The sequence below is a fragment of the Equus caballus genome, chromosome 9 (assembly GCF_041296265.1).
Source record: "Equus caballus isolate H_3958 breed thoroughbred chromosome 9, TB-T2T, whole genome shotgun sequence".
Taxonomy (NCBI): Eukaryota; Metazoa; Chordata; class Mammalia; order Perissodactyla; family Equidae; genus Equus; species Equus caballus.
In genome coordinates, this window is record NC_091692.1 from 77946340 (window position 1) to 77973754 (window position 27415).

Sequence of the window (27415 nt, forward strand, 5' to 3'; positions counted from 1 at the left end):
TTTAAATGGGATGGGTTTTATTAAAATCTCACTCCCTCATCCGAATTTTTCTCATTTGACATGCAGAGATTAACATTTAGGAGTCACAGGGTCGGTCCTGGCATTGTTCTCTCAGTCCCAGATAGGCTTTCTGACACTGGATTTCAAAGCCAAGAGGGCTCTCTGGTAAGGGATTAGAGGCAGGGCCCAAGAGCTTCAGGATGCATACAATTTAAAATCTTCACTAGAAATTTTTAGAGCACGTCTGTAATAGGGGCAGAGAATTTGGCAAGGCTTCCTCCACTCCCTTCATGGCCTTCCTGAAAGTATCTCAATAGTTTAAGTTTACACACCAGGTTCAAGTTCTTATTATTACTTGTGCATTCATTTTAACCCTACTACTAGAACCTAGACAGCTTGAAGGCAGGGGCCTTAAATTCTCCGTGGAATCTCGCACTCAGCAGGCATCCAATGATCCTACTGACTTGATGTGAGCTTGATGATTGTGGAGTCTGTAAAAGTTCTGAAAGTCAATCATAGCAGCTGATGAACAACATCGTAAGCTGGTCTTGAGGAAAAGATGGGTCTGTCCGAAGAAATAAGAAAAGAGAAAACAGTGTACAGTTAATTGAAAACTTCCATGTTCACCTATCTAACTACATAATGTGTTATGCATATGCTCTGAGCATATGCAGATAGTCTGAGGCTGAAATACAAGTTCTTTTACGAAAATTCAAATAAAACCAATCAAGGCCGTCTCTACTTAAAAACTGAAATAAGGCCTATATAACCTAGATTTTCTTACACAACGTGTAACCTTCTCTACATATGTACTGTGTAGTGGTAACAAAATAATCACAAGAGTTTGGCAGTGGGCAAGAAACTTTGAGACAATCTTATCCAGTCTTATTTTTCAAGGAAACTGGCCTCAGTGAGGCTGAGTGATTTATTCGAGGTCACAACACTAGACCCTCTCAAAGTTGGGACATAGAACCAAGGTTTCCTGTTTTCCAGAACCATGATCTCACCACAATATTATTTACTCTCTGGCTGACAAAATCACCTTCTGCTTTCATATTAAATTCAATGAAAACAGAGTCCATATTAAGCGCCAACAGTAACTTGCAGTGGCACTAGATGGTTAAGGGAGAATAAACATCATAAACAGGATAATGACATGACCTCCGCCCTTGGTGACTCATAATCAAACAGGAAGGGCTTCATACACACAAATAACATGTTTTTGGGGTAAAAGGTTATCTTGAGACATAAAATTGTTCAGTCTTTTGACTCACCCAATTTGCTGTGTCCTTTCTTCTTTCTCTGCTGTATTTATAATATCTACCATGTGCACGTTACATAGAATATCTGATATAGACAACTAGACATCCTTGTTGAAAAAACAAAGCCCTTTAGAGCCTACTTCTCGATGATTGAGGGTAGGAAAATGAAATAACATACTTTAGGCAATTCTCCTTTGTACAAAAACCCTGCACATCAGCCTATACGCTGGCATGCAAACTTGTAACTTATCACACCAATCAAAATAAGAATGTCACTTAAGTGAATGCATATCAGTGTTACTCTAATCAATGTTCCAAACAAATGCCATCATAGTAAAAGCACTGAAGGACATGACAGCACCTAATAAACTATGCAAGCACTATATGAGTTGCATGTACAATGAAAAAGGAGTGAATAAAAGGATTGGTTCTGAGTGGTGTGATCTTTGAGGACAGGGACTGTCTTTTTGATATTATCATAGTCCTAGAACATGGAAAAATAGTGAGCATTCAAAAATATCATATGCATGAGTGAAAGGAAGGGAGAGAGGGAGGAAGCAAGGGAGGCTGGTTGATTAGAGCCTGAAAAACCCATGTGTCAAAGGAGGTATTTTAGCAGAGTCTCAAGGCAAGGTCCAACTCCTTTAGGCAGGAAAGCATTCTCTAGGAAAGGGGAAAGGACCCCAGACAGAGACTGCACTCTTGCTCCTTTATGGCCACGCGGGCTGTGCATGGCACTACTCTAGAAAGGGCTGCTCACATGGACTCCAGCAACCCTGAAGAGGAGAAAGACTGGAAAGGTTTCTGCAGAGTGCTGGATGTCTTCTAAATATATTTACAATTCACCAATTATGACTAACTTAGCTGACTAAATTTTTCTTCAGGAAGATAATTTGGGTTGACACAGTGGTAGAAATAGGAGGCAGTTCTAGAAATAACAGATCTGGGTTAAAATCTTGATGCCTCCACTTACTTAACTGTATAAACTAAACGTAAGCTCAGTGAGGGCAAATATCATGTCTATCTTGTTTATCAACTTATCTCAGTGCCTAGCACATAGAATGTATACTTAGTAAATATTGGATGATAAATTTTAATCACATGTTATGCACTTAATGGTTTCTTCATCTGTAAAATGAGGATACTGACATTCGTTTCACATGGTACAATGAGTAGGAAACAAGAAAATCTGCATAAAGTACATGGCACAGTGCCAGGCTCATGGTAGACGCTTCATGAGTGGGAGCTACTATTAGAAATAATAGTCCAGTAACGTATGGGGCAGTCCTACACAAAATACCTCAACTGCCCAATCGTGCTCCCATTGAGAAGCACAGCGTAGCCTAAAGAGACAATGAAGTCAACTAGTTTCCTGACATCATTCACTTTAAAACAATATATATATATAACTCTTTGGAAAATATTTGCAAATGATGTTACATTTATCCTGATTTTGTTAACTCACGTGCATGTCAATAACAAAGAAATATCAGGCCCTATCACATTATAAAATAAATTCAATTAAAATGTCATAATATTTTATGATTGCATGGGAGGAAAAGTTCTAGTGAAATAGTAAATCAAACAGAAAATGTGGCACTAAAAGCAGAAAATGTGTCTGCAAGAAACGTTAAGAAGAAAGCATTTGTATCTTGTCAAAGAATCAACCAGGACTTTTCTTAAGAGAATCAAAGAAAGCAATTGTGAAGAACTCCTATTTTCATCCTTTCATTTATTGTCTCCTTCTGGCCCCGTATCCCACATAGTAAACATCTGTGTCCTGTTAAGACTTCAGCTCCCCCGCTGAGCAACAGTCCTGCTGGTCTTGAGCCCTGAGGTTTGCTTATTCCTTTGCTAAGAGGAAGACAGAGGAACAATGATTTAAAAAGCAAGGCATTGAAGATGAAGGATAAACAGTCAAAAGCGTAAGGACAAAGATCTAGAAGAACCTTCCAAGCAGTGGGCTTCTGTACTCCAAGGAGCATGCAAGAGACAGAAGGAGACTAGATTAGAACCTCCTAACCACACATAAATTGACATCGAGATTCTCACTTGAATCCTGTGTCAGGCAATATGTGAGGTATTTCACAGTTTCAACGGGATGGAGACAGTGGTATCCTCACTCTTTCCTCTATTTTGACATATTTCAGTTTATCCGCATCCAGAATGGGTTTATAGGGTATAGAATCTGGTTTTAACTAAACCAAACACCAAAGTAGACAACTATCTTTCAAAGATTACTACAATCTTCAATCACTGGATTGAAGATAATACCAATCGTGCAAGCACAAGCAAACAACTGAAAAAGAGGTAAACCAACGCTTGTTTCATAGCACGAGCTCTTCCAAAACCACATTACAAGATAAATCATGATCGAATGTCTAAGTCAGTGCTGTCCAAAAGACTGTGATGATGGAAATATTCTAGATTGGTGCTCTCCAACATGGTAGCCACTAGCCACATATGGCTACTGAAAACTTGAAATGCAGCTAGTGCAGCTAAGAAACTAAATTGTTATTTTTTAAATATACTTTAAATTTAAATAGCCACTGTGACTAGTGGCTACTACATTGGATAGTGCAAATCTAAGAGACAACAAATAGAGCCAAGCTCTTAGGTTTGAAGTCAAATGCTATCACTTACAAGCTGCATGACCTTTGGTTTAATTTTTCTATGCCTTTTTCTTCACCATAATCATAATGCCTACCTCATATGGTTGTTGTTGGAATTAAATTTTTGTTGTTGACTCCAATTCCTAGCGACCCTGGGTATAGCAGAGGGGAACCCTATCTGTAGGTCTTTTTACAGCATCTTTTCATCTTGTGGCGCTATATGAGACAAAGCTCTGCTGCTATTCAGAGGGTTTTCATTGTACTAATCCTACAGGACCACCGTCATATATGCGGTCTATTCTTGACCAAAAAGTCATTACACAGCACATGACTGTATTATGGTAACATAAGATGTTAACAATAGGGAAAACTGGGTGAAGAATATATGGAAATACTTGTTAAGGAAAATTTACTAATAGAATTGTAATCCTTCTAAGCTATGAGTACATTTTGTTCATTTCTAAAACATACATTATTTCTTGTAGAGATACACTTGTAGATATATACTTCTTGGAAAGATATAAAAATTTATTTTCCTCACCTTGTGATTTTAGAAGAAAACGTATGCACTTAATGGAGGAATATTTGGAGAGAGGTCAAAGGGCGCAAGGACAAAGACCAAAGGTTGAAAATTGTAAAACTTATGAGGAGAAACAGAAAAGAATTTCTTCTAAAGAAAACACTGAGGAAGTGGCCTTAAAAAAGTTTTGGGGGGTAAATCTCCAATTAGATGATATAAGAAAATGAGGATTTTATAACTGGATACAATTGAGAAACTGCATATTCCCTCTTTGAGTTTCACTGTGACCATCAGTATCACAAGTTCCTGCAGTAAAGAAACCTGTTTAATACAATCTTTTCCCAAACTTACTTCACCATGGAAGCTTTTCCTGTTACATCTGTGAAAACCTAAGGAAGAGTTCTTGTAATTTTGGAAAATTCTATTGCATATGCATAACTTTCACTGTTATGCTGGTATTTACACTATTTGCACTATTTTAGCAATCTTCTCCCACCCTCACAATCTTGGTCCTCGGGCCTTCAAACGCAGACCAGAATCTATGCAATTGGCACTCTTGCTCACAGACCTTTGGACTATGCACCGGCTTTCCTGGGTCTCTGACTTACAGACAGCAGACTGTAGAACTTCTCAGCCTCCATAATCATGTGAGTCAATACTTTATAACAAACCTATATAGATACAAGTTCAGTTTCTCTGGAGAACCCTGATTAATGCAGTAGCTAAGCACAAAATTAGCATAAAGGAATAGCAACCTTATAATGAAAAGACACTGCTTATGGAATACCAAACAATAAAATAAACTACCTTGTAATCATGTTAAAAAGAAGTACTATATTAACAGATACTAACATTGACATCTCTAATAGGAATCATCAACATCAAGATATCAATTCTAAGTTAACTCTTGATTTAACACATAACCAACAGCAAAAATAACTTCAGGAGGAGGCTAGAGAGACTGATTCTAATATTTATACTGAAAAATAAACCCACAAAAAGGCAAAATTATAGGGATGGAGAATCGATCAGTGGCAGCCAGAGGTTGGGTGGAGGGAGTCTACTACAAAGGGGTAGCCTGAGGGAATTTTGGAGTGATGGAACTGTGGTAGTTGGATACACAAGTCCAAGCATCTGTCAAAACCCATGGAAATGTACACCACAAAGAGTGAATTTTACTGTGTATAAACTAATAAGCCAACCACAAAAAGAAAATAACCCACAAGAATAGCCAAAAAATTCTGAAAAATAAAAGTAATGAGGGGAGATTGGCTCTACCATAGCAAAACACACCATAGTGCTACAATCATCTAAACAGTGTGGTGCTGGCAGATGAGTACACAGATCCACGAAACCAGCTATTAAGACCAGAAATGGATGCAAACATATAAGGGAATTTAGTATATAACACTTGAAATCTAGAAAGAAAGATGGAGTTTTAAATACATGGTGTTGGGTAGCATTGCGGAGGGGGAACAAAAAAGTTGATCCCTACCTCCTGCCTTCTATCAAAGTAAGTTCGAGATGGATACTAGTTGGATAAAGGATATAAACCTGAAACATAAAACTTTAAAACCAATAGGAAAAATGGGAGCGTTCTTCTATAATCACGGAATAAGGAAGACCTTTGTTGTTATGACACAAAATGTGGTAGTCATAAAAGATAAACTATACAAAAATAAAGAATAACTTCTGCAGGTATCATTTGCTAAAAAAAAGTATATATTGTATTGATATATGTTTAGAGCAGCTCTGGAAAGACACATGCAATAGTGGCAACAGTGACTGTCTCTGCAGAAGGAAACTGAGGAGACTTAGGTAGCTATTATTTGTCACTGTCTCCCTACAACACTAATAGTTATTTTGAAATACATCCTTACGATTTTCAAAGTTGGGAATTCTATATATGGTATCACTGTATACTCCAATATAAAATATGCCATTTTCCAAAAATAATTTCAGTAGGCCAACACTCAATTAATTGGAATCTTTAAATAATTGCCGTTTAGGCCCTTCAACATCTAATCACAGTCCCTTTGCACTTACACTGCAGGCCAACTGCACTGCTTTGTAATTCCTGAACATGCTCTTGCTTTCCTCCATGCTTTTGAAAATACTGTTTCCTCTGCTGAGACAACTTTACCCCACCTCTGCCTACTGAAATCATTCTTCCTAACAGGGCAGCTCAAATCCCACGAATCCACAAAGCTCTCTGCAAACTTTGTAGATAGGTATATTACATACCCACACAGAGAGAAAGGTAACGAAAGATTTAAAAAGATACAAAGGCAGAATGATCAATTTAAAAAGTTATTTATTAAACAATTTAAATGCAACTAAAAGTATATTTAAAAGTCCAACATTATGGGATCCCTTTGAAATACCTATTCTGGGAAGAAGTATTTTGTCTAACTTTCTAATGATAAGGGAAATGATAAAAATAGAACAGGGATGAAAAACATTTTTAAACAAACAATAAAGCACACAGTAAATTTAGAAATAAAAATAAAAACACACAAACATACAAACTATTGAAGTATGAAACAAAATGTTTCATATGTTTTTAAATGCTTCTGGAATACTCACATGAGGGCTGAACTGTCTATGTCCAAGTTAATAAACAGTATATAAACACCTTTTTAAGGTACCATACTTTGAGATATATAGAAATATTTTAGAATATGTGTTGGGTGTACAAACTGTCCACATTTAGCAAACATATTCTACATACGATCATATTCACTCATACTTAATGAAAAAAGAATTTATAATTTAAATATCTTGATTTGAAAATTGTGGATTTGATAATCCTATTAAATTACATTATAATTGCCAATTGTGCCATCAAAAAAGTTATTCAATTTTGTTTTTAAAGAGTTGCTTCTGAAAATGCCAGTATTTTAGGGCCAAAGAAAATATCGTGTATTCTTTGTTCATTAATTCTGATGCTTAGTTTCTATGATTAACACAAAAAAACCACGCAAGAGAGAGCATTCTATGGAAAAGCCTGTCTGATTTTTCAGTAGTTCCAAATGGTGTTATACAATATTTCATTGGAAATAGTGGTTTCACCACATATTTGGCAGTAGCTTCTATTTAAAACACAACTTTGCCCCATAACATCCATCAAAGGCTTTAGAACACAATTGACTTTGGCAGAACACATGGAGACCAAGATGTGAATGGGGACTGTCAGTGGATATGAGGACATTTACGAAAAGAGGTTTGGGGGTGTGCGTGTGTGTGTGTGTGCGTGTGTGTGATGAAATGGTTTATTCAGAACTATAAAACACATTTTCCTAATTAGATCTCAATTGTATAAACAATATAAACCAAATGTTTAGAACTTAAATGGATTCTCAATTTTTATGAGAGGCAACTCTTTTTTTTTTTTTTCCTTTTATCATTCTTTACAGAGGACAAAGCTTTAGTCATATATATTCTTCTGGACACTGAGGGGAAGGTCTCCTTTGTCTCCTTCTCAGTCTGAAAGAGAAGGAGAACGAATAGACCTGCCACTGGCTGGGCTGGAGAAAGTGAAAGGCTCCTTGTCCTTTTCTTTACTATCATGCTTATGCTTGTGCTTATGCTTATGTTTGTGCTTCTTCTTCTTTTTCTTGTGCTCGTGGTGATGGTGGTGATGGTGGTCACTGTGTTTGGAGGACGTAGATTCCTTAGTAAACACTGAGAGCGGAGCTGTTGAAACTGGATGCATACTCATCTCCAAAGGTGATTGTTCTTTACCTTCAAGATTAAAAACACCCAAATGAATTCCTGTTGATAACAAGGAAAGTGAAATGAAAGTAAGAGAGAGCTGACGACAGTATAGGAAAGAAAGATTTCTAAGTGTTTATCTCTTCCATGGGAATAATTAGGAATGGGAGAAGTATCTAAATAAGACATCCAATTAGTTATACACAGATAAGTTTCCAACACTGTGGCCAGGAAATTGAATATTTCAATTCCTTATAGTCTATAAAATTGTGACATATACCAGTGTGTTACCAAGCCATCTTCTAAAAACCAATTATTTTAAAGTATTAGGAGAGACAGTAACAATTACATATGTGTACATTATTGGTTAAGACCCACACTGGCCAATAAAACAGCTCCTTCAACTACACCTTTGCTCTGAAGTATTAGGGGGGGAAATGGCAGTACTTTATTTGTGCCATCTGGAGAACCATTTGTACACAAACATGCTACACTAGTTACTGATAATGTATCTCAGCAAAAACCCAAACTTCTGTAATTCTTTAAGACAATTTCTGGGAACAGATAGGCAAAGGTGAACTCTTGAAATAGATTCAGTATACAGAGCTTAAGAAATCCAGAAAAGGTGGGGAGTCTATAAAGGGAATGTCTTTACTTAAAGACAAAGCAGTATCATTAAGAAAAAAGCAGCTGAAAATTAGGAGACCTGTGCTCTAGCAGAGGTTCTGCTGTTAACCTTCAGCATTATTTTCTCTCTTTATCTCATCTAAAACAGGGATGAATGTCTTTGAAGGTTCTTTCCATTTCTAACATTCTATCAGTCTAGGAATTTATAAGAGTAGTTCTCAGACTCTAGTGTACAAGAATTTCTTGCTTCCTCCAGACCCTATAATCTTCGAGCCATACCCTGAGAAACAATTCTCTCAGGATTGCTGTAGGTTAACGGTACTGCTTTACATGCAGCCAACAAGAAAAAAGCGTAAGAATCATCTCAGATCCCCTCTCTTCTACATCTAGTTGGTTATCAAATCTTATTAATTCTCACTTACAAGTATCTCATAAATCCACCTCCCTATCCTGTCTGTGACTGTGTTACTTCAGACCACCTCACCTCATCTGGATTACAGTACTAGTCTCCTGTTAACGGGTTTCTTTGCCTGAAGCGTCCTATCCTCGAATCCACACTTTACATGGCTGCATAGCAGTGCTTCTCAACCAGGGATGATTTTTGCCCCCAGGGGTTATTTGCAATGTCTAGAGACATTTTTGTTGTCACAACTGGGGTGGGCTAGGGGGAAGAAGTGTGAATGGTATCCTGTGGGTAGAGACTAGGGATGCTGTCAAACATCATATAACAAACAGGACAGCCCCCCTAACAGCAAGGAATTCTCACGCTCAAAATCTCAATAGTGTTCAAGGTGGGAGACCCTGCTGCACAATGATCTTCCAAAAACAAAACTGATCATAATTATCTGCTTAAAAACTCAGTTAGTTCTACCAACAAAATAAAAGCCAAACTCCTTAGACTTCAGTAGTTTGTGAAAATATATGTATTTTCAATCCAAACTAGCTAAAAGATCAGGCTTTTCACTAAAATGAACTTCAATGCAGTGGTTTCTTTTCTTTTTTAAAAAGTAAATTCTCAGCACTAATTTTGATCCAAACCATGGGTTTTACCAAAACGGGGATCACCAAGGAAGTTTTCTAAAAATCACTGTTAGCACTAATTTTAATGACAGCTTACAATGTGTCCTGAACTTACCTTTCCAGCGATAATCTTCCCGTATTCCTTTCTATACACTCTAGGCTAGCCATTTTGTAACTGTATTTATAAATGCTTTCCCCATGCTTGGAATGCCCTTCCCTTATTTCTTGTCTGACTCACACATTTTTTTAACAAGTAGCAGGAACTACACGGGAATTGGGAAAAACAGTGATGAACTGGACAGATCTCAGTCCTCCTGGAGCTTACAAACTAGTAAAGAAGAAAGAAATTGAATAAGCACATCCGAGTAATAAAAAGACAAAACAGAGTGTGAAACCAGAGCACAACAGGAGACTTAAATTAGTTGAGGGGGGGATCAGAGGCAACCTTTTCCGAGGAAGTACTGTTTAAATTGGAAGCTAAAGGAGGGGAAAGGGGAAGAAAAAACATTTTAGGGTCTTCAATAATTTAAAACTCAGCTCGAATGTCATTTCTTTGGGAAGTTTTCCCCAAACTGCCCCAAAGAATTGTTCTTTCATGTTCCCACAACGTAATACAGATGAGGAAATTAAGGCACAGAGAAATTAAGTGTCTGGCCCAAGGTGGTACTGGCAGATCGGAGCTATAAAACCAAAAGGCCTGACTCCAAAGTCTGTGCTCTTAACCACCCTGCCCATCTGCAGGTAGCATGGTGCACACTGCAGCACTTCTCTAGATCCTTGGGTCTTTTTCATTAGACTCATAGCTTTTTAAGGACAGAGAGTTTGTCCTTTTCACCTTTGTATCCCAGTGTATCACACAGTCGTAGCATCCCCTACACTCCCACTCCCCACCCCTGCCAAAGCTTGCTAAATAAATGAATTGATTAATATAACAGAATTATATTAACTGCTGTGTTTCTTTTTAAATAGGATGTCAGGTGAACTCAGTTCAAGTAAATGCAATCTGAAGATCACCGATTTTAAAGGGAGATGGATAAAGCACAGAAATATTATAGATCATTCATTCAACTAGTATTGATTGACTACTGTACTTCCTTTCTGTCAGGCACTGTTCCAATATTTAGAACAAGTGAACAAGTCGGACAAAGTCCCTGTTCTCACAGATTATTCACATTTTACTGCTACAAAATTATACTTCTTATATTCATGATTTTTTGGTAAAGCTAACACTAATAATGCAAAAGCTAAATAGATTATACATAGAAGTTTGGGGGTCTGTATCTTTTACAATAACTGGTACACAGATATTTTTCAGAAAAAGAAAAATTTTGAGAGATAACTGATTTATAGTATCAGTCAAATATGCCACTATATGATTTTAATTTAGATTTTAAATGAATTACATGAATATGTTCTTTATTTTATAAATATGGGAAAACAGGTCCATACCTAACAGAATCCATAGCCAAGTGATGGGGAGAAGTAATAAAAGACTTTAAAGCTTCACAAACAAATTCCTTGAACTCCTATCTCATTATTTAGTCAGTCTACATCAATAGACTGAGGCTTTCCAATAGGCTGTCTGCACTACTGGGAGTCTGAGGTCCTCTTCTGCACTGACAGAAGTTTCACCATCTAATCCTGAACATCTGCCAAGCTACTTGGATTGCAGAAAAGCCAATAATTATATTGGAAACTGTACCTCCCAGCAGAGGCAACTGCCAAATGGACAACTGAGAGTACTTGGGTGTACTCTTTTCCAAAGAATACTTATAACCACTAAAAAAGTAAATTCAATCCCTTTCCTAGTGGCCTTATATTTTGCATTAAAGAATACTGATTATAAATCTTACATTTCTCTTGATTTGTATGAATTCTGTTAAGAAGACAATGGATTAGCTAGATCCAAGGATAAAGGTGTTAAGAACCAGGGTCCTAGGACAAATGGCTGATTCCAGTTCTGGGTAGAATATTTACAAGATGAGCATGAAAAATCTGGTACAATAGCAAGGAAGATAAAGTTTTCTCAACAGACTCAAGAGTCAACTTAAGAGGTTCTCACTGTCCAAAGATGGAACAATTTGAATATTGATAAAGATAACTGTAATAGACTGGAACTGATCACCATTGGAGGGTGCTAGTTAGCCAGCTCATTATTTTAAAAATTATTAAACATAGAGAATCAAGCCTTTATCTTTCCTTTCCTATATGATCTATACCACTGGATAACAGTAGATGAGGGGGAATTAGCTTTATAGAAATAATCCAACTTATAAATAAAAATGGAAAGATGAATTAGAATATCACCATCTTGCAATCCTTAATGAATTAATGGATCTAGGCCTTGAACATCTTAGAGGCTAACCTCATAAAAAAGAGTCAACCAGACATTGTATGCTTCCAGATGGAAGAACACATCACCATCTATAAATCTGAATCCAATTAAGCTTCTAGATACAATTACAAATTTCCAGGAAATGCAGAGGACTCTTAACATGTTAATTACACCACAGGTATACAATTAGCAAAATACAGACTTGAAAACTACAGATCAAAACCCTAGTTTAACAAATACATCGTAAAAGGGAAAAAAAGAGAAAAAAAAGATGGACTGTAAATTTTAAATTTAAAAAGATGTAAAGGATATATCAGCCAACTGCAATCTGTAGACCTTATGTAGAGACTGATTCAAATAAATAAAAATAAAAATAATGGCATATGTGAGTCAACTGGAATTTAAACAGTGACTGGATATTTATGATAGGAAAAAACTTAAATCCCTCGTATCATTTTATTCATAAATAATTTAGTATGTATCTCCAAAAGGTACAGGCTTTAAAAAGTCATAGCCACAGTAATATTCTTATATTTTAAAAAACTGTTTCAAAATAATTCAGAAGAGTTGAAATAATAATGGGTAAAGGTACAGATTAAACAAGACTGACCATAAGCTGATCATTGTTGAAGCTGAGTAATGGATACATGGAGGTTCATTACACTAGTCTACCTGCTTCCCAGTTTTACAACAGTGTTTTTTAAAAAGGAGAAGTTAAGGCAATTTGGCACTATCCGTGAAAATGTTAAATGCCCATATTCTTTGATTTAGAAAGTTCATTTCTAGAAATTTACCCCATAAATGTGCTCATGCATATGTGCAAAGACATATGTACAAAAATATTCATTAGAATATTATTTGTAACAACAGCACATCTGATAAAACATAATTTTACTCTATCACCACCAACCTTCAGCTCTTAAGTTTTCTTACACAATATGCATTTTTTGCTTGCTTAGTCTTCTACCTTTCCTGAATAATTTTTACTAGGTCTAATGCAAGGTGATAAGAAAGTACAATTTCCTTTCCATGTGGAATAGTATTAATAGTCAGATGTGGGACACACGAGTTTACTTTCACACTGGCATAATAAAGTCATCTATAGAATCTCTAATGAGAAAAATGTACATATTACCATCGCCCTGAAACAAACATTTACACACACAATTTCACATACTATTTCAGGGGTTTACAAGATAACTGGGAACTTGAGGTTCACCCAAGGTTAGGCACCACTCAGTTTTTTAAGCTAAAGCCCCTTTAGTAACATAAAATATATGTCTCTATTGTAGATAGCAGATATATCAGAAAAAAAAGATACATATAATTCACAATATTATGATTTCCCTATTTCATGTTATATAGAAAGAATAAAACAAGGTTCAGTTTTGTCATTCTACCTAACATAAAATCTTTCCTAGAGACCTAGTACAATGTATCATGGTTAATGATTAGTTGCAGTCAATTTAACAAATATAACATAAACAGAAAGAGGTACTTAATATAAGCCTAATGTGGAAGCTTTTCAGCCCTCGGATAAAAGTGCTGATAACAGTGAACAACCTGCTAGTTCTACTAAATTCATTTGCATTAGGTGTATGTTTAAATTTAACACAAAATCTGGAGTTTCTATTAGGAAAAGTGTCAAGTCTGTTCTTTGGATTCTTTAGATGACTGTTAAAAATAAAATGTTGAATTATTATAATTTAAGAAAAAAAATCTAAGTCTGTTTTTCATATTAGAGTTTCAAAAGAAAGAACTCTAGGGCTCTCAAGTTTTATTTTTTAAAGGATTTCATGCACCAGAAAAGGGCTTTTCTGACTTATGCAAGGAGGCATTACATAACACAGCCCTAGTAGGCAACTGCAGGAACTTTCCTTCTTTTCTTCCCCACAAAAACCACTAGGGATTTCCCTCTGCTCCTGTTCCTGTCACTCCTCCTTTCTCTTACCACTGCAACCTCTGCAGCAACTTGGGAGACAGACCAGCTACCTTGGCCTTCAGAGTGGAGGAGAGGGAGCTGCAGTGGTGGCAGAGGAGAAGACACAGTGTGCTCAATCCATCACCATGGGAACCATACTGCCCTTTCTCCCTATTCCCTTCCTTATCTCAGGAAAGGGGACAGAAACAGTAACGTAGTGAAGGAAAATACCCCTGCCACTTATTCTTTCTTACCCCAAATGGCTTAACATACCATATAAATATCATCCCCACCCTAAAACATTCTTCTATCATATGCAAGGAAAAAGAAAATTGGGGGCAAAAAAGTTAAAAAGTAAACCATGACCTGTCCTCTACTTAACAGTTTCCATTCCCTTCTTTATCTTACCTAAACCCCCATTACTTTTCCATCCCTCCCAGATGAGTCTGCAACACATTCCAGTTCTCAAGTATCATCTGGCTTGCTGGCTCTAAGGGAGACATCTCAGACTTCATCTCAGCTCATGAATAAAGGAAGTAGGAGTCCCAAACTCACAAGCCTTGGACCTAAGAAGACAGCATAAACAAGTAAGCAGACTACCAGGTGCAACACCAGAGAAACCAAAGAAATGGAAAGCACATCCCTGTCTAAGAGGGCCTCTCAGTTAACTCCATTTCAGTAGGAGTTGGAAATTCAGATTTTTATGTGTAATCTCTTCATTTTTAGTCAACTACTTCAAAAATTTTTGTAAACCTTTTAGAGACCAAATAAAAGATCCCTCAGTTGGATGAGCTGAATAAGGCCCCAAAAACCCATCTGTAAATTTTAACCTAGAATCCCTGGAGACTTAAGAGAGGTCACAGCTTCCCTTACCACTATTTACGACTTTGCTCCTGAACTGCCAACTCTGAACCCCAGGCCAAGAGAGCCACCACAGTAGAAGACCCCCAGCTTCTGCTGGGAGGCAGGAAGAGAAGAAGTTCCCGTTTTACTGCCAGCTTTACTTGAGTTAGGTTAAAGTTGTGCTTCTGACATTCCAAAAGATGGAGCTCTAAGTGCCTCTTCTCTCAGAAACGGGAAAACTGCATTTCGAATTCCAAAATAAATACATGTATAAATAAACTTTCAGAACACTACCATTTGAAAAATGAAGGTTTTCTAAATTTTAAAATCACTGTTGAATTTTAAGACTTGCTCAGTAGGCACAGGGTCCTGAATAGCATAAACATATTGAAAAGAAATTACAAGGGCACATTAAAGAATATATTCAAAATTAAGTTTTACAGATCAGTCCATATAATATGCTAGTATATTACCAGCTGATTTTACATCATGACATAAAAGGGTCCTACACTGATAACAATCAAAGCTAAAATTGTAAGGCTTTTCTATTCCCATCAGAGCCCTACATCCTCTCCCCAGTCTTCCCATACGATGCCGTGAGAACTATAAGACTGTAGAGAGATTCCAAAAAAAGTAAAAACATATTTTTTAAAGCAATATGAAACAATGATTCAAAGGTATATTGTTGGGCACAAAAAGGCATTAAGATTTGCTTCTACACAGGTTACTGTGCCATATCACTAAGAAAAACCAAACAAATATATTCAGATTCTTTTCTAGAACAGGTATTTATTTGACTGCTGGAATTCAGATAAAATGTATTGTTTTTAAAGGCATGGAAGGTGAGCAGAAGCATCACTCTCAAACTATATCAAGAGGTGTGAAACACTCTAAGCTTTGTAATGTCAAAAAATACAGAGAAGTTTTCATGTCTAGTAAAATTTTAATAAGTGTAATAATAATAAAGCAAAATTACACCAAAACCAAAACCAAGAGAACACAAAACTGGCAAGGGCCAAGAAATGTCAAAATTCACTTATCAAAGTTAAGTGCTAAACTTTCCAGCTGATTTCCCTCTGACATATGTTTTACGTGAAACTATTATAACAAATGCATACACACTACACAAAGAGATATAAGCAACCAACAGTCTGGGGTCTCAATACCAAAATACTTTGAGGTATTGCTTTTGTTTGAAGTCTCCTATTAATCACAGCTGATCTCTAAGCTCTTCAAATCAATAAACAGTTACTCTTCTGTTTATATCATAAAAACATGGTTTATATAAGCAAAATCCATCAGTTTGAATTTTAAAGCCTGACTAATGACTTTTGGAAAAACTATTCTTTAAAATGATTTTGCTCATGTACCTTGTTTTTCACTCCCTGTTCCTCCAAAACTCAAAGACTGAATCTTCATTCATCAGCATTGAATGTTTACTTTTTATTTGGATTATAATCTTCTCTTGTAAGCAACAGAACAAAGTAAGCAGAAGAAAATGCAAAATAGAAGAGGTAACAAACACATCTGAACTGAATTAACTTTCATAAACTTAAGCCCAATTAGCACAAAATAACTTAAAATACAGAACATGTTAGTTTTCCAGGTATAGCATCAAAGCTTCATGATTGACCAGGAAGGACCAATTGTACAACTTTCAGGGAGAGGAGGAGAGGAGAAATAAATGGTTGATTTTTGCATTTTATAAAAGTATAAAGGCATAGACTTATTTATTTATTTATTTATTTATTTTGAGGAAGATTGGCCCTGAGCTAACATCTGTGCCAATTTTCCTATACTTTGCATGTGAGTTGCCGCCATGGTGTGGCTGATGAATGGTGTAGGTCTGCGCCAAGGATCCGAACCCATGAACTTGGGCCACCAAAGTGGAGTGCACCAAACTTAGCTACTACACCAAGGGGCGGGCCAGAGTATAAAGGCACAGATTTGATGGTTTCTACTGAAGTTGGCATTTTTCATATTATAATATTCTTAGAAAAAGCACTGCAAGGAAAGAGCAAAATATTAATATAATGGGTATCTTTAAATGGCACAATGAGAGGTGACTTTTTTGTCTTCCCTCCTTTCCACTTTTCTGTTATTTCCAAGTTTTATATATTAGGATTAAATTACTTTTGAAATAGTAAAAAGTCTAGTTAAAAGGAGTCTTTATGTTAAGTTATATAAAGACAATGTGTTGCAAGAAAAGCAAGTTCTCAGAACTATTACTTTATTTTTTTTTTTTGAGGAAGATCAGCCCTCGGCTAACAGCCACTGCCAATCCTCCTTTTTGCTGAGGAAGATTGGCCCTGAGCTAACATCTGTGCCCAGCTTCCTCCATTTTTTATATGTGGGACACCAGCCACAGCATGGCTTGATAAGCAGTGCATAGGTCCACGCCTGGGATCTGAACCTGTGAACCCCAGGCTGCCAAAGCGGAGTATGTGAACTTAACCATTACACCACCAGGTGGGCCCCTAGAACTGTGTTTTTAATGTATTCTTTTTAAACTGATAAAGAACTTTATAGATTTGTTCCTGAATAAAATAATAGTAATTTTCACCTGTTCCTTTCCGTGCAAGTTCCATACTCCACTGGGGTTTTGTGGTGGGTGTGCCATCACAGCCTGATGAGTGCTGAGGTATTAAAGCAGATCGGGAGCTGGTGGGCCGATATTTAGAGAGCCCTAAAATGCCAAAGAGGAAAAAGAGGGATTTAGTTCTTTGCTCCCTTATAAAAGAAAAAAGCCTAACAGGTTTTTATAAGTCAACTTTAAAACTAGAAGCAGTTCAACAGTAAAATTGTAATAATGAAAAAAGCACTATTTTTAAAACTACTGAGGATTTCATTTGATTTAATTCTTCATCATGGTTCCTATATGCTTAAGCCTGAGAATAATACACACTCAAGTAAGATAGTAAGTGTGACTGGCTTGCTGAACATATAATTAGATTCCACATTCTGAGGCAGAAACCATTTCATGTTTTTAATTATTTATGTGGAACTTTGCATACAGTAAAGTCTACTGGCTCCCTCCAAAATTTGCTAATAAGTTCTACTATAATACTTACTAAAAAAATAGATCAAAATAATTCATATATTTAAAACAGGAAATGTTTTAATGGTCTAATGCGAACAGTATTGTAGTAGGTATCAGGAGATCCAAGTTCTGATTCCAAATTATCAACAAATGAGATACATAATCTGGGCAAGACATTTATCTCTTTATGTCTCAATTCCTTCATCTGTCATATGAAAAACTCCTAAGATTTGGGTCTTGCCCTGAATTGGCTCTTACTTGGGTGTGTCATCTAGAGAGAGTCATTTAATAAAAAAAATAACTTCTGCTTAAATTCACTTATCTGCAGAATGGACAGAATAAATAATTGTTAAGATCTCCTATAATTATAAAAGCCAAAGAATTTATGACTTATCAGTCTTCAAGTATATCTTAGGTTCATACCGTACCTGAAGCTGGTTCTCAAATTCTACTAACTCATCCTAGATTATGAAACAGTGAAAAATAATTTAAGTCTCATAACCAACATAAACAAAAAGCCAAACTAACAGAAAGGAGACTGAGGTGGGGTAAGAGGGACTTGGCACAAATGTAACACGTTAAACAAAAGAAAAACCTCATTCCAATGTAAAGATCACAGACATAGACAACCAGCACGGGGTATGAAAAGAACTTTCAAATAATAAAAAAAACAGAAACAGTATCCAGAAAAAAAAAGAAAAATAGTTATATTCATAATAAAAGAAATGCATTATAAAGTAAATGTCAATTATCATTTTATAGTTAATTAATAAGTATCTTTTATGACATTGATGACCATAAAACAGTACTATGACATACAAAAATGATGATAAATGATAAATGAAAAGGAATGAATCACACCTTATGTACCAATATGGATGATATTTTAGAAGCAGATTGTTGAGTGAAAAGAGAAAGTCATAGTGAACATATTTTCACAAAATTCAAAAACCAAGTGCAACTAAACATATAGATCATCTATCTATGTGATACACTATAAAGAAGAGCAACAGAATGATTACGGAAAAGAAAATTCAAGACAGTATTCACTCGTAGTGCAAAGGCAGGTGAACAGAATCAGGAGAGAAGCACAGAGGGAATGGCTGTGGCCTGCAGTGTAATATACATGTTAAGGTGGGTTTCAGGTTTACATATATTTGTTTTATTATTATATTTCACAACTTAGAATGCAAGTTACATCAAAGCTTTTTTCCTGAAAATTTAAAAATGCTGAAAACATAAGCTAGGTGTAATCTCTTCAAAAAGCATTAGAGAAGAGTATGTATCAACAGCTATGAAAATCATCTGAAGATAAGTATCTCATAATATAGCTAAAATCAACTTTTTTGCCAAGAATATATTTTTGAGAATTTATCTTAAGAATATAATTTGACAAAAAAGAAACAAAAGCTTTTGTATGAACACACTCAGTGCAGAATTTCTTGTAACAAATAAAAATCAGAAACAATCTAAATGACTATCCACAGGGAAATAGGGTAAATTATAGTGTATGAACTCAACACTGTCTCAGGTAATATTTCCAAAAGAAAAGATTATAATGTTTGAGAGATGCAAGCAAAAAACCTGTGACATAATACTACATGGAAGAGGTAGGCAAAAAGAGAAAGTAGTTGTGTTATGGGCAGCATTAACTTTATAGCTAAAAAGTTTTTAAAATAATTATGGTTATACTACTAAAAAGAAACCAGATCTAGTATTTTATTCTGAGGTTAAGCCTACTACAAATGAAAGGAAGGGAAGAAAAGAAAAGAAAGAAAAACAGTAAAGCAACTGGAAGAAATGTGACGAATGGAATTTTTAAAAAACAAATCCAGAAGTAAGCCAAATATTTTAAAAGGACCAAAATAAAATAGAAAGTTGAAAGAAACACTTTTATTTTTTTATTTATTCCTTTGTTGATGTGTGTTATAATCTGATACAATCTAATATTTTATACTGGCTACTTTTAAACTTTATAGTTGTTCACCTGAAAATAAAGCAACACACCTTAGAATACTGATATCCTGTGAACTTTCTCCATCACCCCAGTGATTGCCGTACACTAATCTTACCTGGAGTTGATGGCCTTTCAAGCATGTTCAAATGATGGGAAATGAATGCCTGGCTATCATGAACAGTATCCATATCAATCTCTTCCTCATCTTGAGAATTTGAAAACTACAATACACACACACACACAAAACAAAGGAGAAAAAGAGCCATTACATTACTTTAAGTTTGGATCTTAGCTCTTAGGAAAGGTAGCAGAGAGGCCACAGGACACCCCCAAATAATCTTAAAAGGAAAAGTAGTCTCTTTTTCTCAAAAAGTATTAAGAGAAAGAAAAGATTATGCGGTCCAGCATCCAAAAGAAACTGTCTGGAAATTACCGGAAATGTAATAGCAACTAAAATCTATTCCTATGTTGTGGGAAGAAGTAGTGAACTGTGGTAGATCGTGCACACATAGTTCCTCCCCCAAACAGAGAAGAAGTATGTGATAACAGAAGTTAAACAATCAGTTGGAATGTCTTAGATGGACATTTGGGCTTGTTCATGATTCAGTCTGTCCCATCTATTCCTAAGGAAAAACCACTGCAAAAAGATCTACAAGAAGGTGAATACCCTACACTGTTAATACAGGTTTAACCTGTATTTCTTACTCTGATTTTCAGTTTGACTTTACTGCTATCCTCATTCTTCTCCAGTATTTGACCAGGTTCTAGTGGGGACCCCAGTGGTGTATCAGCCTTCCTCTTCACTCCCTGCTGATGAGCTGATATATTACATGATGCTTCCTTGGCAAGGTGATCATCTTCCTGCAGCAATATTCAAGATCAAAATTAGATTTCTGAAGACAAGTAGCTCATATTATAGCTGAAAACTACTAGCTATAGCAACCATGCAGATGAGAGCATGCCCAATGCCTAAGAGTTATCAGCAATGGGCTCAAAACAAATTTCACCTTTTCCTGTCTGCAGGTCTTTTTTTAAGAGAAGGGAGGTATTTAAGTGAACTTTTAGAGCTTTCCCAAAAGAACATATATTTTGGTATCATTTTCTCTTATCTTGAAAACTCCAAGTATGAATGTGGACAAATAAAGACACATGAGCAAGAATTATAAACATATTCATTTCCACAGGTTTATAAATATTCAAATGTGAAAGAGCTCTTTAATGGGACTCTTTTATTTTCTATGGAAAGATCTGTCTTCTTCATAACTGAAACTCTAGGATACATTTTAAATTTATAACAAGTAAGTACAATTTTATTTCAGAAAATCTAGGTGAATAAGTAATTTAAAATGATTATTACTAACTAACAGAGAGAGAATTTTACTTTTAAAGTGTCAAAACACAATTAGGGAACTGTCAGGCAAGTAATCTGGTCTAAATATTGGTGAAAAATGAAGCTTGAAATATTGGGGACATTTTGCCATCAATAAGAAAACCAGTTCGGGAAAACTTTCTTTAAATTACAGTAAAATGACTGATATGTGTCCTAAAGGTCTTTCTACAAAAAGCCTAGTAATTTTATAATGCATAGCTAGAAACAGAAGCTTTTCTAAAGGCAAACACATACAAATTTATATAAATAAATGTAATATATAATCTCCTCCAAAATTAGCAGATTACTCATTTACCTAACCATTCATTGCTATTTATTTATTTCAACAAGCATTTGCCAGGCACTTATCATACCTCTAGAATTGTGCTAGGTATTATATAGAGTAGAAAAAAAAAGTTAGGGCTCCTGTGTTCAAACAGCTTGCCAACACCATGTACGGACAAGATAGGCAAATATGTAATTTTCTACTACTCGAAAAAGAAATTCTATGCTCAGGTACAAAAAATCATTATGTTATCACAAAAGGAGTAAATGGACTAGCAGCACATCATTTGTTATGTGCAACTATATAGTAAAGGATGTAGTACTTTACAATTTGTAAAGTGCTAATGTCAGTCAGAAGTTTTTTTAAATGGTACAAGAAACTGTTAGTGGCTTTAAAATTCATCAGTTCAAAAGAAGCAATTCTCTCCTCTAGATAGCTCTATCTAATAAAAATACCTTTTCTGTAATACATGTGATTCTTACAGGGTTCTGAAATCCAACCAGCTGAGCGTGACTACTTGGATTAATCACAGCTTCTTGGTTGCCTGCTATGGCCTCTGGAATTATGGTCGGATTCAAGACAGCTTTTTTCTCTTTTAGATTAAGAACCAGGCCAAGCTCTGGCAAGGGTAAGCAGGAAGGTCTACTGAGGCCAAAAAGTGTGAAGTACAAGTCCACAGCGCCACACCGCAACCTCCAGTCATGTGAAGTACCTAAGAAGTAAGCAACAGAGAAACAAAAGGCAATACGCATATCTATCCACACACTTTTAACTGCTCCAGAACCTGTACAGAGATGGCCAAATTATGATGCCTAAAAGGAGCATCTACTGACCTAGGCCCCACTGGCAAACCTTTTACCCTAAAGAAGTATCTTATCTTAAGCAAATACTTAGAAACTATTACACAAACAATAAATGTTAGTGAATGAAGAAATGAATCTTATAACTGGAAAAAATTTTATCAAGCTATTCTTACAAAATGAATACCAGACATCCACTAAAAATCTAACATTCTAAAAATAGTATTTTTTCTGGCTTTTAATCTTCCCTTTAATTCCTCCTCCTTGGTCACTACTCCACATTCATTAGTTCTCTATTCATCTTTCTGAGTTTCTTCTTTAATAGCCTGTTGGGAAGACAGCACTCCATGAGCCTATGACTTGAAACAAATTCTCCTAACTCTCAGATTTATTTTCAGGTTTTAAATATACTAAGAAATTCTACAACTACTTAAAATAACACAATTCTAAATTCGGACTTATTCTAGAGGAGGAAAATATTTTGCCAAACACCTTTATATTTGTGTTGTTCCTACTAGGTATTTGTTCAAAAAAAAAAAAAAGGAAACCCCAGAGATGGCAACAGGTAGTAAAATACACACTGACCAGAAGATTGCCTGTGTAGAAATTCAGTTTAAAGTAGTTGAGAGACTAGAGGCAAGTTTTTCAGTTTCCTGATGAGTCTCAGTTTTTTCATCTCCAGAATAAGGGTTTTGGTCTCAGGTTATACCTCACCCAATAGCAGTGACAGATCAGAGCACATTGATACCAGAGTTCTTTCTCATTTTCCTTCTTTTCCAGTACAGCACTTCAGGTAGACATTGCCTGACATCTAGGGTTAGATAATTTCTATCTTTTTAGGCAGAATGTAAAATATTCTAGAGAATTAAAAATAAATGAGAAGAAGAAATACGTAAATTCTTCTGGATAAGAAAAATAAACCCTATAAATATTTAATTTTGACCAAGAACTATGGTTTCAAAAGAGTACCATGAAGTTTAAAAAAGAGAAACAGGGGCCGGTCCCATGGCCTAGTGGTTAAGTTCGGCATGCTCTGCTTTGGGGGCCCAGGTTCAGTTGCCAGGCACGGACTTACACCACTCGTCAGCAGACATGCTGTGGCGGCAACCCACATACAAAATAGAGGAAGACTGGCATAGGTGTTAGCTCAGAACAAATCTTTCTCAGCAAAAAAACCCACAAATAAATAAACAATAAAATAAGATAAAAAGGAGAAACAAAAAGCAAAAAAGTTGCTACAGTAAATTCTGGACAGCATAAATATTAAGTTTTGTGGTTTTCAAAAACAAATATCAGAATAAGTAAATAAACTGAAATCAAGTAGTGATTCTAATGAGACTTGCTCTAATAGATAAGCTACTATTACATAAATTCTATGCACAGGAAATCCATATGGGAGAAATTATAATTTTAGAGAATTCATACCATATACTACACTGTGCTAGGCACTTTGCATGCTACATTGCCACGAAACAGCTATCATCAATCCTATTTGAGACATCTTCCATTTTGCTACTGTTGGATAAGGTAACAGATATGTAACACTGTTGGAAGTCAGAGAAAGAGGCAGGAGCTCCAGAGGAGAATGAGATTTTTATGTCATAAAAACTACAGAGAAACCAGAAATGGGAAAAACTGTGCAGAGTGAAAGTAAGGATTTTATACTGGAAATCCATTTTCTTCTCTGGAATATGCATATCTGGACACTTTAATGGCCTGACATTGCTTAATTGTTTGCAGGCATTCATTATACTCCTCCTAAAAGTATTTTACACATGTAACAGTTCCATAAAGGACAGGTGTCAGATTCTTGGGCCTTTTATTACAAAGGCTGGAGGGGCTCAACCCTCTGAGGGGAGGGAAGGAATCCTGTCAGAGCAGCTAGCCCTGTATCTATCTATTCATGGGTGTAGCAAGAATAGGAGTGAATCTTAGGCATTTTATCAGTAAGGAAAACTAGAATGGTTTAGGGTACATTTACACTGGAAGAAAACTAAACCTTGAAGATCAATATTGCCGAATTACGTCTACTGCAAAGAACCATCCGGAACCTCTACATGCTGTAGATGACATGAAAACCAGTCAATCGAGTGTGAATTCCTCAAAGTTTAAAAAGAACTATCTTAATTTTAAAAAAGGAAATGAAAAACATCTACTTTGATGAGCTAGGGGTTCTGTTCTGTGTTTTGAAAGTCAGCTAAAGGATGACTAGGCAGCACAGGGAAGGCTACTAATAAACGCACTGAACCCCCAGAATATGGTTTTTGTTACTTTTTATTTCTAGGTGGGCTTTTTGGTTTTGGTTTTTTGAAGGTTTTGGTAGGACTTAATTGGGATGGAGGAATGAACATTATTTACCTCCTGAGGAAAGTACTTGATAGTATTTTTTTCCTCACAAAATTGACTTATAAATATTAAAATTTAGGGCTGATAAGAGAGAGCTAAATAATGAACAGCAGTGCTTCTGTTAAAATTACAACAAAGGAAAATCTGAACTCCATTGTATTTCAAAATCATGGAATAAAATTTTAAAATAGTTGTCATACATTATAGTGGAATTAAATTGAACAGTATAGTGGGAAAAAACACTTCTGCTTAATTACCAGTTAGCTCTGTGATCTTGGGCAAGTCAGCTGCCTGTGCCCTTAAAATGAGAACAATTAACTTAGAAAATCTTTAAGATGCCCTCAGGTCTAAACTTCTATGACTCCAAAACAATCATTGCATTACAGAGAGGCCCTGAACAGCTACTGATTTCTGCCCTCAAGACAGCATTTTGAAGACCTTTCTTTAATCTTCTAGCTACTCCTCCCACCCCACCACTTACAGGGCAAGGAATGCTCATATATATGAAAATACAACAATCGTTATTCTCTCCTCTCAGGTAAAAATGCTGTCCATTCTTGTCCTCATTAGCAGTTATACTTTGGGATCAACCCTGCCTACCTGAATCAGAGGAAAAACACTCAAGAAAAAGTAGGAAACCCAGTATTGATGTTCTCTATTCAAATCAGAAAGAATCTAAAGACAAACTCAAAATACAGTAAATCTGATCCTAAAAAAGATCATCTCTTTATTTTCTGAGGTAATTGCTATTAAAGCTGATCAAGCCAAAATGCTGCTAAGAAGAAAGCTCACTTTGAAAGCCACTGTTTTCAGGACATTTTTCAATAAACCCAGCGCTCCTTATTGACGACAGAAGCTTGGAAATTTGCACAGAGTTGGGCTGGACAAATACAACTGCCAAAGGGTAGTTCTGTCTTGATCTTTCTGTCCATCCTACACTAAGTAAAAACAGCAAATTTCATTTATATTTATGCGTATGGATACATAAATTTCCTACAAAGAATAAATTAATATGTTTTCATTTTCTTCCACCATTCATATTCCTAAGAAGGAGGCTTTGGGGGAGAGAGAAATGGAGGGACAAAACTTTGAAGTCTTCTGATATTAATATCAAAATAGTTTATTTTCTTACTTTGAAACCTGGCAAATCCTACCAAACTGAATTAGGAATTGTCCGGCATTCTACCCCTTAGAGTGTAGCTGTAAACTTTCAAACACTAAAAATTATGAAGTAAATAAACAGCCTTCAATGTCCTGAACAATTACACAAATATTTTTATGTCATTCTTATAGTAATGTGCCAAACACTGAAGAGCAGCTTGGGAGTAATGGCTAAAATTTCCTTCATAATGATATACAATCTCTTCAGTGAAGGCCCATGTCTTAAGAAGTGAAAAAACATTGATAAGCAGGCAAGACTGGAGGAAGTACTTACATTTTAAATAAAATATAAAGCAGCAATAAAAATCTCCCATTCTTAGGTTTTTATTATTTAAATGCATTTTTTAAATTATTGTCATGTTGGTCTATAAAGCTATAAAATCTTACCTAAAGCTGTAAAAGGTAGGATCTCATATGTTCTGAATTTTGAAACATTTTTATGTGGAAAAGGAAAATCATTTCCTTTCAGTGCGGTAAAAACACATACAGCTAATAGAAGTCAGCCAGGTCCTAACTCCACCTATTCCTCATTGCCTACAGGATAACACAAACTCCTGAGGCCCTTCACTTTTGGGTCCCAATCTATCTTTCCAGATAACATCCTTTTCCAGACACCCTTTCAGAACCTGAGGCTTTTATGTATAATTCTCTTAGCTAAAATGTCTTTCTCTTATGGCAAACTCTTTTCCATTCCTCCAGAGCTAGCTCAAATGTCACCACTGCATGAACATTCAGGCATTCCAGGTGGAGCTCATGATTTTGTTCTTCAAGTTCCCAGGGTACTTTGTTCCTCTCTTTATTTGAGCAACTACCTATTTGTATTATAATTTATCTGATCGTATGTCTCTCTTTCCATTATACTAAGTTAATACAAAAGGCATCTTTGTACACACAAAACGTATGGCAGCAAATAGGAGGTGCTCAAGAAATTACTGGCGAGTAAATTAATGCTTGAAACCTTTACAAAGGATTGCCGCTGAACAATGTGACATTTTTAACTAAAAATAAACCGATTTATTTAAGGTTCTTAAGCAACTATGGACGAAGACCATATAATGTGAAAGATGTTTCTCTTTAAAAATGTTTATCCTTTCTGTGATGGATTATTACTTTAAAAGCTACATGGGAAGTATAAGAACATTTCTGGGGACAACTAAGGAAATCTGAAGATGGGATATATATTGGGGTGGGGTGTGATAATAGCATTGTGAATACGTAGGAGAATGTCTTTATTCTTAGGATTATATACTAATGTATTTTGGGAAGAGTATCTGGATGAAACTTATTTTCAAATGAATCAGAAAAAAAAAGGGTATGTACATATCCACAAAGAAAGAGAGTGATAAAGAGATCACATAAATATGGTAAAATGTTAACTAGTGAACCCAGCTGAAAGTACATGGTTATTCATTGTACTATTCTTTAAATTTTTCCAAGCTTTGAAAAATTTAAAAACAAAATGTTGAGGAGAAAAAGTTATATGGGAAAATTAAACTAAAGAATGGGGTAAGATATCTGATATGTGTGTGCATGGGTAAATACAAATATAGCCCTGTATGGGTGTGGATGTTACGTGTGTGTGTTTTCAAAGCAAAAACTGTT

General features: G+C 35.7%; 1 protein-coding gene across 25 annotated transcripts in view; it reads right to left on the minus strand.

Moving 5' to 3' along the window:
* Positions 1 to 27415, minus strand: part of TAF2 (TATA-box binding protein associated factor 2) — an 87531-nt gene continuing 60116 nt past the window's right edge. For 4 of the 25 annotated variants that reach the window (XM_070221273.1, XM_070221285.1, XM_070221284.1 and 1 more), the window contains 5 exons: positions 21962 to 22218; positions 20557 to 20712; positions 19967 to 20072; positions 17418 to 17540; positions 6692 to 8168 (listed from right to left, as the gene is read on the minus strand). In XM_070221273.1, coding sequence (XP_070077374.1) covers positions 7876 to 8168; positions 17418 to 17540; positions 19967 to 20072; positions 20557 to 20712; positions 21962 to 22218 — 935 coding nt within the window. In that variant the 3' untranslated portion in view covers positions 6692 to 7875. Of the gene's footprint in view, positions 566 to 6691; positions 8169 to 14419; positions 14578 to 17417; positions 17541 to 19966; positions 20073 to 20391; positions 20713 to 21961; positions 22219 to 22891; positions 23164 to 27415 lie in introns of those variants that run through there. The other 21 variants (XM_070221276.1, XM_070221286.1, XM_070221281.1 and 18 more) reach the window with 19 other exon arrangements.